This window comes from Thamnophis sirtalis, unplaced genomic scaffold (assembly GCF_051295495.1).
Source record: "Thamnophis sirtalis isolate CommonGarterSnake01/CBP01778 unplaced genomic scaffold, rThaSir2_p1.2 scaffold_5, whole genome shotgun sequence".
In the NCBI taxonomy this organism is placed as follows: domain Eukaryota; kingdom Metazoa; phylum Chordata; class Lepidosauria; order Squamata; family Natricidae; genus Thamnophis; species Thamnophis sirtalis.
In genome coordinates, this window is record NW_028261385.1 from 29,542,039 (window position 1) to 29,558,399 (window position 16,361).

The 16,361-nt window shown below is 38.0% G+C and overlaps 1 protein-coding gene across 6 annotated transcripts in view; it reads right to left on the bottom strand.

The window, feature by feature from the left end:
* Window positions 1-16,361, bottom strand: part of PDE4D (phosphodiesterase 4D) — a 734,024-nt gene that overhangs the window by 189,529 nt on the left and 528,134 nt on the right. Inside the window, exon 1 of one of the 6 annotated variants that reach the window (XM_087715535.1) lies at window positions 6,267-6,544. The exons of the other annotated variants lie outside the window; for them this stretch is intronic. Coding sequence (XP_087571661.1) covers window positions 6,267-6,358 — 92 coding nt within the window. The 5' untranslated portion in view covers window positions 6,359-6,544. Of the gene's footprint in view, window positions 1-6,266; window positions 6,545-16,361 lie in introns of those variants that run through there. 6 annotated transcript variants of the gene reach the window in all.

Consider the following 16,361-nt stretch of genomic DNA (forward strand, 5'->3'; position numbering starts at 1 on the left):
ACCCACACACGGCTGTGTGTGTGTGTGTGTGTGCGCGCGCGTGCGCGCGTTCTAGCATAACTCTGGAACTCCTCAAGCAATTCCAACCAAACTTGTACACAGATGACTTAAGTCTCTGGAAACAAATATTGTGGGGGTAAAACATCCCTAAAATCCCTTGGGTGTGTGTTTTGTTAAGATACACCCTGTTGTGTCTTAAAATGAATTCTACTGTACTGTTGTAAAATGGATTCTACTGTACAGCGCAGTGGAGTTGCCATGGTAATTCACAGTATTCACAGTATTCCACAAGAGAACTCCCTCTGGTAAGGAGGAAAATCCAACATTAGAAACTACATTTGGTGGAGACATTTACCCCCTATAAATAAATACCTGGGCAATGCCAGTTTATTGGGTAGTAGTGAATAAAAGCCACAACCTTCCTGCCTCTTTCTCATGCCCACAATATGAAATCTGAGGGAGATGGGTAGTTTAGAAATAGGAAATATAAATAAATAAAAATAATAAATGAACTCAAGACCTGGGTCTCGGTCAGAGAAGAGATTTCTCCCACCACTTTACTGAAAGGAAGTAACAGATTCAGGCCATGTCTCTCTTATTCTATGATCAGAAGCCAAGTGTGGCTTGGAATTCATGATTTACAAGGTATAGTGTGATGTGTGGACCCAGGCAGAGTTTAGTCAACAAAACAGTTTAATCCAAGATTTGGGGTAAATTGACCCAATGCCTTGTTCGCTGTTTCTTCAGATAATTTATCTTTATACAGTATTGCCTTTCCAAGCCAATGTTTTTCAAATGTATTGAGTTGTTTACTTATTACTTCCTGCTAACCTTCCTATCTAGGGGACTGGAGGCTAAAGCATATGAAGAACGGTTGCAGAAACTAGGCATGGCTAGTCTAGTGAAGAGAAGGACCAAGGGAGCAGTGATAGTAGTGTTCCAATACTTGAGGGACTGCCACAGAGTCTACAGAGTCAAGCTATTTTCCAAAGCACATGAAGGCCAAACAAGGAATAATGGACAGAAACTGATCAAGGAAACATTCAAGAAATAAGGAGAAATTTTCTGACAGTGAGAATGATCAACCAATGGAACATCTTGCCTTCGAGAGTTGTGGGAGCTTCATCACTGGAAGCTTTCAAGAAAAAATTGGACTGCCATTTGTCAGAAATGATCTAAGGGTCTCCTGTTTAGATGGGGGGGGGTTGGACTAAATGACCTACAAGGTCCCTTCCAACTCTATTAATCTAATTAAATTCTAAATATGGCAATCGGATTGTTAATAGGTTAAAGTAAACATTTAAAAAATTGAATATTTTGGTTAATCACAAATTTTTCCATTCAACGAAATCTGATATATTCTTTTTGAAGTACCACATAATTATGAAAGATTCCCACCTGAATATCCAATAGAATGGAAAAGGATAATGCTATGGACCTTTTGTCAATCACCTCATTTGGGAAGAAAAATGGCTAAAGCTTGTGCTTTCAATGTGTTTCTGAAAGATGGCAGAACCTATCGGTGAGCTTTCATTCCAGATTCATATCATTCCATTCAAGAATCCTCACAGAGATGGACAACAGAGTAAATATATGCCATCATGAACTGGGTCACATATAATTCTTAGGTATCACAGATGAATTCATACTTTTCACAAGCCACATACTATTATTTGTAAATCACAATGGCTGGATTCCCGAACAAACCTAGGAAGACTAACCAGACCATAATATGGTTTAAATACCTAAACCCAACCTTTTTTTCTATATAGCTTGAGATGTGCTGCTTATCTAAAGTCAGTGCAGAAGAGGCAAAGTATAAGTCCCATGAATAGGGCAGCCATTCTCATTTCACTTCCTGGCTCCTGAATAAATTCAGTAATTTGTGAATATTCTGGTAGGATTAACGGGTTTTCTCCAGCATCCTGATAAATTTGCAGTTATATCTTTTGACAGTTCTGGTCTAAATATTTATTTGTGGTAAACGTATCCACAGATTCATTACCAACACAGATTCATTAATAAAATGTGTAAGGCAAGCTTAACAATAAAGACTTAGGGGAAAATTGTAGCACTAAGTGGAATAATTAAATGGTTAGACTGAATTTCTCACAGTTCTCTCTCTCTTTTAGTGTAAACTTCCACACATGTATTTGAAAAGTCAATGGTTGGCAGCTGCTTATTACCACATGACAAGACTTCATAGCCAGAAGAAACATCCTAGATGGATATCAAAGGAGGAAATTAAAGCAGGGAATGAAAACAAAAGAACACAAAAAACAGTACTCAATTGTCCATTATTTTTAATAGCCACTATTATTATTTTCCAGGACTTGGACACTTGGGAATACAGCATTATGCAAAACAGATCGAGAAACACTTATAGTTAACTTAATTAGAACATGCTACCCCCAGTGGGATATATGCCCCTAGAAGAGAGCATGGTCTAGCAACTGTAGACCCCAATTTACTTGGTGTCATTTTTTTTAAAGAAACGTTTTTTTTAAAGAAATATTTGTTTTCATTTTTTCACAAATTGAATGTTTACAAATTTACTTATCTGGAATTGAGAACTAAATTGCAGTGGGGGTTTATGCTTCCATCCCAGTGGAATTTTTAAGTTAGAGCTGGAGTAAAACAATCAACTTGTTTACCAAGAAAAACATTGTCATTTAAAATGTTGAAATGAAGATTTTTTTTATGAACCAAGATCCAAATCTCTTTGTTCCTTAAGAAAAGAAGCTTTTCCAATTTGGTATGGGAAATTGCCTTATGGTTTGCGCTCACTCGACTGCAGCTCTGAAGGCATCATATTCAAATTCTCCGAATGATCATTTCCTTACGTTAAAAATGGACAAAACTGTTATTTCTCTGTTTGAAAGAATCAGAAATAGTCATGCATATGCATTATTGCAAAGCTATCCTGTTTCCCTGAAAATAAGACCCCTTTCCCGGATAATAAGCCAAATCGGGCTTTTGAACACATGTGCTAAAATTAGCCCTCCCCACAAAATAAGCCCCCCTGAAAATATTGCAACACAGCAGCAGCCATGAGGTGACCATCCTCGCTGCCTCCTGAACCCCAAAAATAATAAAACCTCCCGAAAAGTAAGGCCAAGCGCTTATTTTTTTTTGGGGGGGGGGGGTTTTCAAAAGAAAATAAGACCCTGTCTTATTTTCAGGGAAACAAGGCATTATTTCCCTGTTTGAAAGGATCAGAAATAACTATACATATGCATCATTTCTCCTCTGCATGGAGTCACCACTGTCTTTTCTATTCCATATAAATTGAGTTCACTAGGATAACAGGACAGAGAAAAGCTACATCTTACCTAATCAGAATTTGTTTCTAAATTACATAATAAAATATGTTATAAAATGTGATTTAAAAGTTATAATGAATAGCAGTAATAATTTTCCAGTTTGAATAACACATCCTCAATGGCTACAGAAAGTAGGAAATAAAGGAGAAAAGTTGAGGAAGGAAAAAGTCTGAGAGTCTTCCCAAATTAAAACCCCTCATATCTGAATTAAGAATTGATAGTGTCTCTACCAGTGGATGTACAATATAAATAAAGTATTTCCACTTATAAATATTGCACTATGCTTTTTTCCTGCTCTGATCTTTGTGTCGTTATTGATTTTTATTCTTGCCTACAATTAAATTTTGAATATTTTCAAATAACCTACATTATTTTGCTATCTCTGCTATCTGCTCCAATTTTTGCAGAGTAACATTGTATAACAAATGGTTTCTAAGGTTTCTTTCATATCACATTGAAAATGAAAATCTAGCTGTATGAAAACATATGATTGTTCCATTTTTTCTGGTATGTAGCTGCATTCCTTCAAGATTATGATTAAGCTGATAATGATTATAAACAAATCTTGAATTATATCAGCCTCCCAGATATCCAAATCCTTTGAGGGCCAGTCCCACACCTGTTTCATAAAGATGAAAAAAAAAGGACTTTTCCTATTGTGGCACTCATTCTGTAAGACAATCTCCATTGAAGTATACCAAGCAACAAAATATGTGAGATTTAAGCGGCTGTTAAAAACACATATTTATATTTTTTTAACTAACTGCTCCTAATACCATACTATTTATTTTATGGGTTGCTATTATTCTGTTTTTGCTTTTATCTAATTATTTTGCCCTTATTTAATGCTTTTTGTAAAAGGTTTGGAATGTTTTGAATAATAATAATAATTAATCTACCACAGTGAGGTCAAGAAGGTTAGAATACATCAGAAGGGAAAAGAAGAAATCCAAATTCAGAGGGGAAAATACCCCTAAAGTGATTAACATCTGGGAAATTCCAGTCATTGGATACACAGCTGGAATGGCAAGCAAAGGTTCTACATTTGTTTAAAAAGTCCCAATGTATAGCACATCAGCCAGATAGAAAGTAGGGAGGAAACATTATACACATTATGAAATGTTGTCTTCATCAAGAAAGAGACTGTGAGACCTTCCCCATCCAATGCCTTATGGTTTCACATTATTTCTTTCCTCAGATAACATCAATTTCTAGAACTAAGTGACTTCTGCAGAAAAGCTTGCACTATGACCATATCTAAGAGCCAAGGTGGCGCAGTGGTTAAAATGAAGCACTGCAGGCTACTGCTAGATCAGCAGGTCAGCGGTTCAAATCTCACCGGCTCAGGGTTGACTCAGCCTTCCATCCTTCCGAGGTGGGTAAAATGAGGACCCAGATTGTTGGGGGCAATATGCTGACTCTCTGTAAACCGCTTAGAGAGACCTGAAGGCCTATGAAGCGGTATATAAGTCTACTGCTATTGCTATTGCTATCTAACATCTAGCAGCAACAACAAACTCAATATACCTTCTAATTTTAAAAATACCTTCTACATTTAAATTTTTAGCAGAAAAAGTAATAAAAATTATTACAGTAAAGTTTTATTACCTATTAATATGCAGTTTTCATATGACTCCAGAATGCATTTAACATGTTGACACATAACACTAAAATTCTGAGGTAGAGAGTCATGGAGAAAGGTAAAAATTGCTTCCCCTTCCTGACCTCCCTTATTCAAAGAGACAATTGACATGAAAGTATAAAAGTACAGAAGTAAGCAAACTGCTCTTTCTTACGTGTTATAAAGCATTTTATTGTATCTATGGCATCTAACATTGTGCTCTACCTCGAATGTTATATATTAGGTGTTTCCCCCCCTATATTTGTACCATAATAGGTTTAAGATTGCATGCCTATGTCTTCATATAATCATTTGTAATTTTTTTTGGCACTGCAAAAACCTTAGTATCAGTATGACATTTCTATATGTGTCCATTCTTAAATTCAAGTGGCCTTAATCCCGGGTAAATGTAAACAGGATTATAACCATACTGTGCAATTATATATAGGTCATTAAATTAACTCAGAATTACTCCCAAGTAAGGATTACAGCCTAATACAACGGGGTACTGCCTAATGGCATATTGTCAATATACCCACAGAAGGAAGGAGATTACATTCACACATATACAATATAATATTAAACAAGAATAAAGCAATTTTCCTTATTACATGAACATAAATTATTAATGAATAAGAGTGGAATCATGTCTTATTTATCTATTTATTTATTAATGAATAGGAGTGGAATCGTATTTTATGTGTAAGTATCAATGAGTTAGAAAGGATTTACTCCTGGATTAGAAAATATAAGATTACAACCTTAAGAGCATCAGCAGCTATAAATAATGTCTTTTTATATTAGTAAAATAAAAAGCAAAGCAGCAAGTTTTAAAAAACCCTGGAGGAAACGCATTTTATTTCATATTATTTCATTTGTACAGCACAAATAAGAAAAGGATTATCCCTGTTGTACTTATCACATTGCTTTATATCCATAAATGGTTAAGATGAAAAGAACTTTCAAAACTGTTTCATTGACTTTAAAGGCGCCATCTATTATTGCATGGTTAATTAGATAGGGGATTTCTAAAACCGGCCCAAACTTCTTTAGTTAAAAGCTGGTTATTTCTTTTTATACTCATTTTCTGTTTTAAAATATTAATTAATGGTTGATACACTAACGCTAAAGTAATTCTTACATTGTATGTTAAACTGCTTCCTTGGAAGATTCCTATAACCTACAAAATTCCTATAACATGCAAAATATGAATTGTGTGACACAAATGTGAGCAATAATACTTTTCCACGCCCTACTCAACCTTGTCAATTCACTTTAGGCCAAGTACAAAATTATGCCCACAATAATGTCAGACCAAGTACCTGTATGACTTCAAAAAACGAAACCTCTTCCTGTTTCTTGAAGAGGGGCACGGAAGAGTTGAGATTTCCAGGGGGTCCCAGAGAAAAGCCATTTGCAGACTTGAAGAAATCCGGGGTTGTTTAGAGAATCAGAGCCACAGAGCACGAGTTGCCTCAAGCTAATCATAAAAGCACTTGTGGCTGTCTAAGAGAATGTCCTTTTCTGAGGCTCTGCTGAAGTGACACAGAGAGCAAAGGAGGCAGGATAACATGGATTTCCTGCAGCTGGCAGGGTTCAGAAGGCCTTATCTCATTACCAACTGAGTGAGAAACTCTCACGTCAAAGCTCTTTATAAATACAGCCCTGATTAACTGGAAGCAATGACATGTATTGCTAAGAAAGTTTGCAGAACTCAAGAGCAAAGTGCCATTGCTGGGCCTGTGTTTTCTTTCAATAATATCTTGAATGCATTTAGGTATAGACCAAACCAAAAGAGAAAAATGAAAATATTCAATTTCACCCAACCTGGATTCACACAACTTGCTTATTTATATGGGCTTTATGTTTTCTGATTGTGTTTTAATGCTATTTTATTTTACTATAATGCTATTTTATTTATTTATTTATTTATTTATTGTTTATTTTTAGTTTATTGCTAGTTTACAAGTTTACAAGGGATGCGGTGGCTCAGTGGCTAAGATGCTGAGCTTGTCGATCAGAAAGGTCAGTAGTTCGGCGGTTTGAATCCCTAGCACCATGTAATGGAGTGAGCTCCCGTTACTTGTCCCAGTTTCTGCCAACCTATCAGTTTGAAAGCATCTAAAAAAGCAAGTAGAAAAATAGGAACCATCTTTGGTGGGAAGGTAACAGTACTCCCTGCCCCTTGGGCATTTAGTCATGCCAGCCACATGATCATGGAAACGTCTTCAGACAGCGCTGGCTCTTTGTCTTTGAAATGGAGATGAGCATCCCCTAGAGTCGGGAACAACCAGCACATATGTGCGAGGGGAGCCTTTACCTTTACCTTATTTATGTTTACTTTTGTTTGAGTTGATCAACACTATCTAGGGAACTGCCAGTATTAGGTAAAACCAAACATTTACTTTTTCAGCATAGTTGAAAACCTTATTTAGCATAGTTAAACATGATACATGAATCCTGCTACTCTGAGTGGTTTATAAGTCTTGGGTGATCGCTTAGCACAGGGGTGTCAAACTCATGTTACTTTGTCATCATATGACATGTCATGACTTTTTCCCTAAAATGTGGGTGGGTGTGGCCAGCAAGTGATGCATCCGGCCTGTGGGCTGCTAGTTTGATACCCCTGGCTTAGCACTACGTGTTTAGCTATAGGTGGCCCTTGATTTATGACAATTGAGCTCTAAATTTGTTGCTAAATGAGACAGTTATTAAGTGGATTTTACCCCATTTTATGACCTTGCTACAATTACTACAGTTGTTAAGTTACTAACATGGTTGTTAAGTGAATCTGGCTCCCCTATTGATTGAAGGTCGCAGAAGGTGGACTTGGGACACAGCAATAGTCATAAGTATGAACCAGAGTCCAAGCATCAGAATTTTGGTCACATGACCACGGAAATGCTGCAATGGTCGTAAGTGAAAATAACGGTCATAAATCACTTTTTGCAGTTCCATTGTAACTTCGAATGCTCACTAAACAAATGATTAAGTTGAGGACTACTTATATATGCTTAGTAATGATAGGTAACATCATGAGCCGCAGTGGTTAGAGTGCAGTACTGCAGGCAACTTCTGCTGACTGCCGGTTGACTGTAATTTGTCAGTTTGAATCCCACCAGGCTCAATGTTGACTCAGCCTTCCATCCTTCCGAGGTGGATAAAATGAGGACCCAGATTGTTGGGGGGAAATAGGCTGACTCTGTAAACCACTTAGAGAGGGCTATAAAGCATGTGAAGTGGTATATAAATCTAAGTGCTACTGCTATTGCTAACATATCCATGTTTCCCTTGGCCTTATTTTCGGGGTGGTCTTATTATTTTTGAGGTGCAGGAAGCAGCAAGCGTGGTCACCTCATGGCTGCTGCTATGCTGCAATATTTTTGGGGAGGGCTTATTTTAGTGCATGCGCTCAAAAGCCGGATTGGGCTTATTATCCAGGGAGGTCTTATTTTCAGGAAAACGGGGTATATTTCCCTACAGTACACACATTTTCTTCCTGGTTCTTTCTTGTCATTCCAGCAGCTTGGATAGATGTTTTGTTCTGGACAGATGGAAAAAGATACTATTCCTTTTTCTCTATTAAGTTTCTGGAGTTTGAGGATTGTTTGTTGACTGGAACCAAAAAGCCAACAAAAAAGAAAAGAAAAGAAGAAAAGAAAGCTTTTCTTTAGTTAAGTAGCTAAAAGTGCAAGAGTACTTTTCACTGCTTTCTAATTGTTTCTTCCTGAAAAAAAAACAAGGATTAGTGGGCTACAAGCTTGATCCAAAAGAAACTCCCCTCAATTTTTACACTTCAGCCTAAATTGTATCCCAAACAATTTAGAAATTAGGAAAAAAATGTTACGCTGAAAATATTATATAATATTAGGCTAAAGTAGGACCTGTTTCTAACTGTTACACAAAAAGATCACATGCAAAGATTATGACTCATCCAGAACATACTTGGGAAGGGATAGTGGGAAAACCAGTTACTCCATCCATGCATATAAAATGTAAGGATAACTGTTAAATGTCTCCTTGATCTTCATTATGCTTCTAGGACAGGGATGTCAGATCTGGCCCACGGGGTGCTTATATCTCGCTCGTGGGGCTGCCCTGGGAACAGCAAAGGACTGGCCCACAGTGCCTCAGTCAGTGAAAACAGAGCTCAGCTGCGTGCAGCCCATTCGAGCTCCATTTTCACTGGCAGAATGCTTGGACCACTACAGGCGCCCCTGACACGAGTGACATTGAGCTGGCCATCCCACCCTGGCCACGCCCACCTGGCCCCCAAGATCAAGCTCAACCCTGATGTGGCCCTCAATGAAATCGAGTTTGACACCCTTGTTCTAGGAAGAATGCAAATATTGGTGGAAACCAAGCACATGTAGGTATACAGTGATATTGCCTTGTATGTGCTCCCATTGCAAGGCCCTCATTGTATGAAAAAATATTTTACTCAATATGTGAAACTACCTTCTAACATACCTTACTAACATTACTTTTATCTTGTCTTTTCAGAGATGGATGGTCCTAAATCAGCTTTTCATTTTAATAGGATATAATTGTACATAGGCATCAGTCAGTCCAGGAGAATGTCACAATTGGATAGATTATTTTCAGACCTCTTGGCAGCTTTTCCATCCAGAAAGCTTGGTGCCTTACTCCTATTACAGTGAATGACTTTGAGAACTCAACACAATTTGCTGCAAACCATTTACATGTGAATGATCTCAGCTTTTTTTGGAGGAGGGGAGTTAAAATACTTCTTTTTAAAAGTTTGAGTGCATTTCCAAAGATATGTCCTGACTAAGCCAGAATATGGGCTTATACAGGATGTGTTACTTTATACTGAATGTCATTTATTCAGCTCATAGCAAAATGTTGAATGGAAATCTAAAAAGAAAGCTATGAAAATTGTTATCTTTAATTTTTAAGGCAGACTTAAGGAATAAATGCAATGATATCCATATTTAAACACATGCGCACACACACAAATTTGCAAACTCAAGTTTTGGTTGAAAGAAAAATCCATACTCACTGGCAAAATAGAAATCCATCCACACACAGTCCTGAAATAAATCAATATCAGTCAGATACCTGCTAAGAGGGGAAAAAATCCTTGCCAGAACCCTTGGAAAGCTTCTGGGTTTTGATTTAAATCAAAGATGGGTGAGGAACCATATTTCTGAATCATAGCGGTGTAGTGGTTAGAATGCAGTATTGCAGGCTGACTCTGTCTTTCGCTGCCAGGAGTTCAATCCTGACTGCCTCAAGGTTGACTCAGTTTTTCATCCTTCCGAGATTTGTAAAATGAGGACCCAGATTTTGGGGACAATACAGGTAATCCTCAACTGACAACCACAATTGAGCCCAAAATTTATGTTGTTGAGTGAGAAATTTGTTAACTGAGTTTGTTCCATTTTATGACTTTTTTTTGCCTCATTTGTTAAGTGAATCACTGCAGTTCTTAAATTAGTGACATGGCTGAAGTGAATCTGGCTACTTGTTAGAAGGTCACGAAAGGAGATCACACGACTCAGGGACACTGCAACTGTCATAAATGTGAGTCAGCTGTCAATCATCCAGATGTGAATCACATGACCATGGGGATGCTGCAAAGGTCATAAATGTGAAAAATGATCATCAGTCACTTTTTTCAGTGCCGTTGTAACTCTGAACGGTCACTAAATGAACTGTTGTAAGTCGAGGACTACTTGTATGCTGTCTCTGTAAACCGCTTAGAGCAGGGGTGTGAAACAGGCAGCACACAGGCTAGATGCGCCACACCCACCTGTTTCATGAAGGGAAAAAAGTTACGATACGTCATGTGATGGCAACGTGACACAGTGAGTTTGACACCTGTGGCTTAGAGAGTATTGTAAACCACTGTGAAGCAATATATAGTATCATGGCCCTATCAGAAACTTGTTTGGAGGAGGAGGAGGAGGAGGAGGACGACGACGACGGACGACCTGGGACTGTCTGACAGGGAAGGCACGCCAGGGGCTGACACAGAGGAGGAGTGATTGCTGACTGGCAGCGGTGCTGATAGGCAGCTAATCTCCTCTCATGAGGAACAGCTGTCTACTCCACTCAATCAAAGGGCAATCAAAGGGAAGGAAAGTGGAAACAGGTAGCTGTTCCTCTTCAGAGGAGATTGACTGCCTATCAGCACCACTGACGATCAGCAGCTGATCCTTCTCTCTGCCTGTGCAGGCAGGCAGCTTTCCATCTGGTCAACTACCTTCCCCAATGCCTGAGGGACAGCATCCCCCATCACCCCATGGTATGCCTTCCCTATGGGACAGTCCCAATTCCTACTCCTATTCCTCCTCTGAACTGGATTCTGACGGGGCCAGGGCATATAAGTCTAAGTGCTATTACTATTTAATATGGTAAATGGACAGAAGCAGCAGGCTGGACTTTCATGCCCAGTGCATAACTATGTCACACTTCAGAACAGCATCAGAATATAATAGTCCAAATATGTTACACTCCTGGCCATGACGTATCAAGCCCTGTCTTCACTGAAGTCCAAGTCAAACCAAACCAAAAAACACCCCCTCAGAATTGCCTTGATGCTGACCCTGACTCCCATGCCTCTCCTCCTCATCCTCTGATTCGGCTGCTGGAGGGGCCAGTGGCTGGCAGACCACAACATAATGTTCTGGCAATAATAATGAGGGGTTTGTTTTTAATTTGAAGGAATTCATTTTCTTAGCTCAGGATTTGCACCTGTAATTTGCAGCGGGAAAAGGTGATTCTGTGTGCTTAAAAATTTTATGGCCTATTCCATGTTTCATTTCTACAAAATCTCCAAACAATACTGTTTCCAATTGCAGAACAATCATTTTGTTCTCTAGAGATATTACTTAGGCTCAAACATCATGTTAATTTCATTGAATTACACATTATCACCAAATATAATGGAATAATAACAATCCAACTATAAATGGAAGATTTTCTATTCAAACTGCAGCAACTGCTGTTTGGTAACACATAAACTTGTATGGCAATATGCTATTTGCTTTCAACAAGTTTATCTAACAATGCTAATCTTTATAGCATTAATTTTATTCTCACTGAATGGCAGTAGTTTACTCATCTGGGTACCATTTGTACTTAAACTAATTAATAGAACCAGTCTCAATGAAATCAAAGAACATATTACAATGATTATTAAACAATAAATATTTCAGAATATTTAAACTGCAAACTGGAATTATAAAAGCATTCATGTGATAGTAACTGCTACAGAAATTAATTATAATTCCAAAGTTTAATCATTCTTGAAAGTTCATATCTCCTTTCCCCCCCACTGCCCAGTATTTTTTCCCCTTGAAACTGAAGATAAATTATTTTGTATTGGCTATATATTTATTTTAGAAAATGTAACTTTTTCCATCCCTTGGGACATTTGGAGGGGGGATCTATGTACCTTTATTTTTTAGTTCTAACTTTAAATATACATATACATGTGTATACATATGTGTGTGTGTGTGTTCTTATATGTTATCATTGGAATTCTGAAACAAGTGATTTATCCTATCCGTAACAAATTGCATTGCCCCATTTTTGATGCCAATAAAAGTGGGCTCTGGGGGTGCATCAAAACTCAGCAGGTGCATCTACAACCCATTTTCCATTGTTATATCATTCATGCAAATGCCACAATTCTTTTTCATTAAGTGATTAAATATATCTAATATTACTAATATCTGTGCAGTATTTTTTAAAAAGTTAAGGACCCTAGACTTTGGTCATCCACTTCTTCATCTTACAAGAACTAGTAGCAAGGGGCAGTTTCTGCGATACAAAGTAAACATTTCCTAAGTTCCCTGTCAGGATCAACTTCACTTAGTAATCAGGAAAGAAACCACTCAACTCCATTAATGACATTTCTTCAAGAACCTGAAGCAGGCCTATTCTAGGCACGTGGGTGGAGACAACTGGAGAAAGGCAGTCCTACAAATAATACTGAAGAATACTTGTTTCACAAACATATAAATATATACTTGTTCAACTTAGCTGCATTGGAATAGAATAGAATATAACAATAAAGTTGGAAGGGACCTTGAAGGTCTTCTAGTCCAACCCACTTCAGACCCTACACCACTTCAGACAAATGGATATCCAACATCTTCTTTAAAATGTTCAGTGTTGGAGCATTCACAACTTCTGGAGACAGGTTGTTCCATTGATTAATTGTTCTAACTGTCAGGAAACCTCTCCTTAGTTCTAAGTTGCTTCTCTCCTTGATTAGAGTCCCAAGGGAGTGGGCGGCATTCAAATTTTATTAAAGTAAAGTAAAGTGATTAGTTTCCACCCATTGCTTCTTGTCCTACCCTACCTGTCCTATTTGGAGAATAGTTTGACTCCCTCTTCTTTGTGGCAGCCCCTGAGACATTGGAACACTGCTATCATGTCACCCCTAGTCCTTCTTTTCATTAAACTAGAAATACCCAGTTCCTGCAACCGTTCTTCATATGTTTTAGCCTCCAGTCTCCTAATCATTTTTGTTGTTCTTCTCTGCACTCTTTCTAGAGTCTCAACATCTTTTTTACATCATGGCAACCAAAACTGGATGCAGTATTCCAAGTGTGGTATTAACACTTCACATGATCTAAATTACTAAATATTAAAATAAATAAAGATCTTGGATTCTGGCCTTAAAACTGATGAAATTTTGTAAAGAAAATTAAAATATGTTCTTCCAGGTGAAAGCTTTACATGCATCTCCATGCATTATCACGTAGGCGCAAATTCCATCAAAAGAATAATACGCTGTTTCAAGTAAATAGCTATTTTAAAGACAATAGTTCTTCAAGTGCAACACTAAAACCTGCTACTTACCACGTTGTTTCCAACTGGAATCCAGCCTAGAAAAGTTCTAAAGACATCTCAGATTTATCACAAAAGCAGTGCTGATTCTGTTGCTGTGCTGAAGCATTGCCTTTCTTTAGATAGTAAATTGTCTTTATAAAGGGCCTCAGCTATCCAATAACGGAGTTTTTGCTTGATGAAGTAAAATCCACACCATTGCCTTGTCAATTAAGGCAGCATTCCCACTCCCAGATTGTCCTTGTTACAAACATAGGGCTGGTGTAAATTGCCTCCAGGATGTATTAACATAATATTTGCTTGATTGATTCACTGCCATCAAAAAAAAAAAAAGTCCCTTTGGGAGTTCTACAATCCTGCTGAGTTCTTTAAGGGTCTCCACTGAAAGAATGTATTCATTAAAATATTTATATATTTAATAACATCAGACTTAAGAAGAATAGAAGTATAAACTCCTCCACAGAAATGTTTTTTTTTATTTTTCAGTCCATAATTTATGCTGTTATAACCCTACTAAATATTAGATTTTTAAGTTACTTAATGGAAAATATTCTGTGGTCAATGTAACAGAGGTAGTCTGACCTCAAATCAATATTCTATTACAGTCTAAGCAGGACTGATGTACTCTGGCCTTAGAACATTAGTGTAAGAATAAAAGATATTCACATTTTCACATGCAAAGGCTGCTATTTCTCAATCTTATAAACAGATGAAGTTAATGACGGCTAACTTTAATGGTGAACTATGTATGAGTCCAGAATAACTACTCTAGTGTTTCTCCAGATGCATAGTCCAGATCAGGGGTGGGTTCTGGCTTCTTCTACTGCCGGTTCACTCAGGCACGTGCTTCAGGCACGTGCACGTTTGATGCACGCTATGCGCGCATGCGCTGTAGGGAAAAAATGCTTCTGCACAGAAGCCAAAAAACAAGATGGTGGTCCCTATGGCGCTGCCAATAGAACCGGTTCGGGGGGGGGGGGGGAGGTGGCCGGCCGAGTTACTACCTGTTCGGCTGAACTGGTCCAAACCAGTAGGAACCCACCTCTGGTCCAGATGCATTTAATTGTAACTACAGAACATCAGCCAGTGAAACACATCTAGAGACTAAACAAGGCTGCTCCATATCATATCTTCAACACACTTATCTAAAGCTAATAAATAGCATTCCACTGTTTCCTCAGTTAAACCCAGCCTGGCATTTTGAAGAGGGGCTGGGACTTCAACCTCCAGAATTGGAATCCATATGTATAGAAGAACATGAACATGCAAAGTTACCATATAATGAATTAAAACATTGGTTTATACAGTTCAGCCATGGTAAGACTTTTGGGCAAGTCTGTAGACAGCTGGTAATTTTGGGCCAGTGATTCTCTCAGCCCTAGAACTAAGATAGCAAAGGCAAACACTTCAGAAAAATGTTGCCAGGAAAACTGCAGAGACTTGTCTATGTAGTAACTATGGGTCAAGATTGACCCAATGGCACACAATCAAAACCCCAATGCCCAAAAATAAAGTAGATGTCAAATTAAGGTGTTTATTTCTACATTCTCAAGGATACCATCTGCCATGAAACTCTGTGGCAAAAATAATGCCAGCATCATATAAGAATTGCCTTCTTTGGTTATAGGTCTCATACTACCAAGGAAATATTTAGCTTGCATTTACTACCTTCTCACAATAATAGATAATAACACAGGAAGTCAGCTTTCCCTCAAATCCATTTTCAACATTTTATCAGGAAATATATCAAGGTCCCTGCTAGTCACATTCTTCAGTTGCATCTCAGCTAAAATTAGGCTGTAATTTTTCAGATGTCACTTGCCCTTGGAAAATCACTATCAGTTAAATATAGAGAGGGAAAATAACTTTCTTTTGAGATATTGTTCATAAGGCCTGAAGTGTCTGTGGGAAAGGGGGATGGGAGTCAAAAGTCAAGATGGCACCTTCAAAAACTCAATGAAAGCCACCCCCATTTTAATGTGTAGACAACAACTTCAATGGGTGGTCAAGACTGCTATTTTGATTTCTTAAAAATTCCTATAGATCACTTCATTAGACATATTGTTATAGCCACATCAGGATCAACTTCTCAGATTTTCTAGAACAGTAAAACAACAGAAATCACAACCTAAAAGTAAGATCATGGCACCTGGCCATCTCAATTCCTAGCAAATAGAGGAGGAAGAGATGGAGGTAGTGACAGATTTTATTTTCCTGGGTTCCAAGATCACTGCAGATGGGGACTGCAGCCAAGAAATTAAAAGACGCTTGCTCCTGGGGAGGAAAGCTATGGCAAATGTAGACAGCACAATAAAAAGCAGACATCACCCTGCCAACAAAAGTGTGAATAGTCAAGGCTATGATTCTCTCAGTTGCAATGGACTGTGAAAGTTGGACCATAAGAAAGGCTGAACGCCAAAGAATTGAAGTCTTTGAACTGTGGTGCTGAAGAACACTCCCGTAAGTCCCTTGGACTGCAAGACAATCAAACCAGTCAGTCCTAGAGGAGATCAACCCTGACTACTCTTTAGAAAGTCAGATCCTGAAGATGAAACTGAAATACTTTGGCCACCTAATTAGAAGGAAGGACT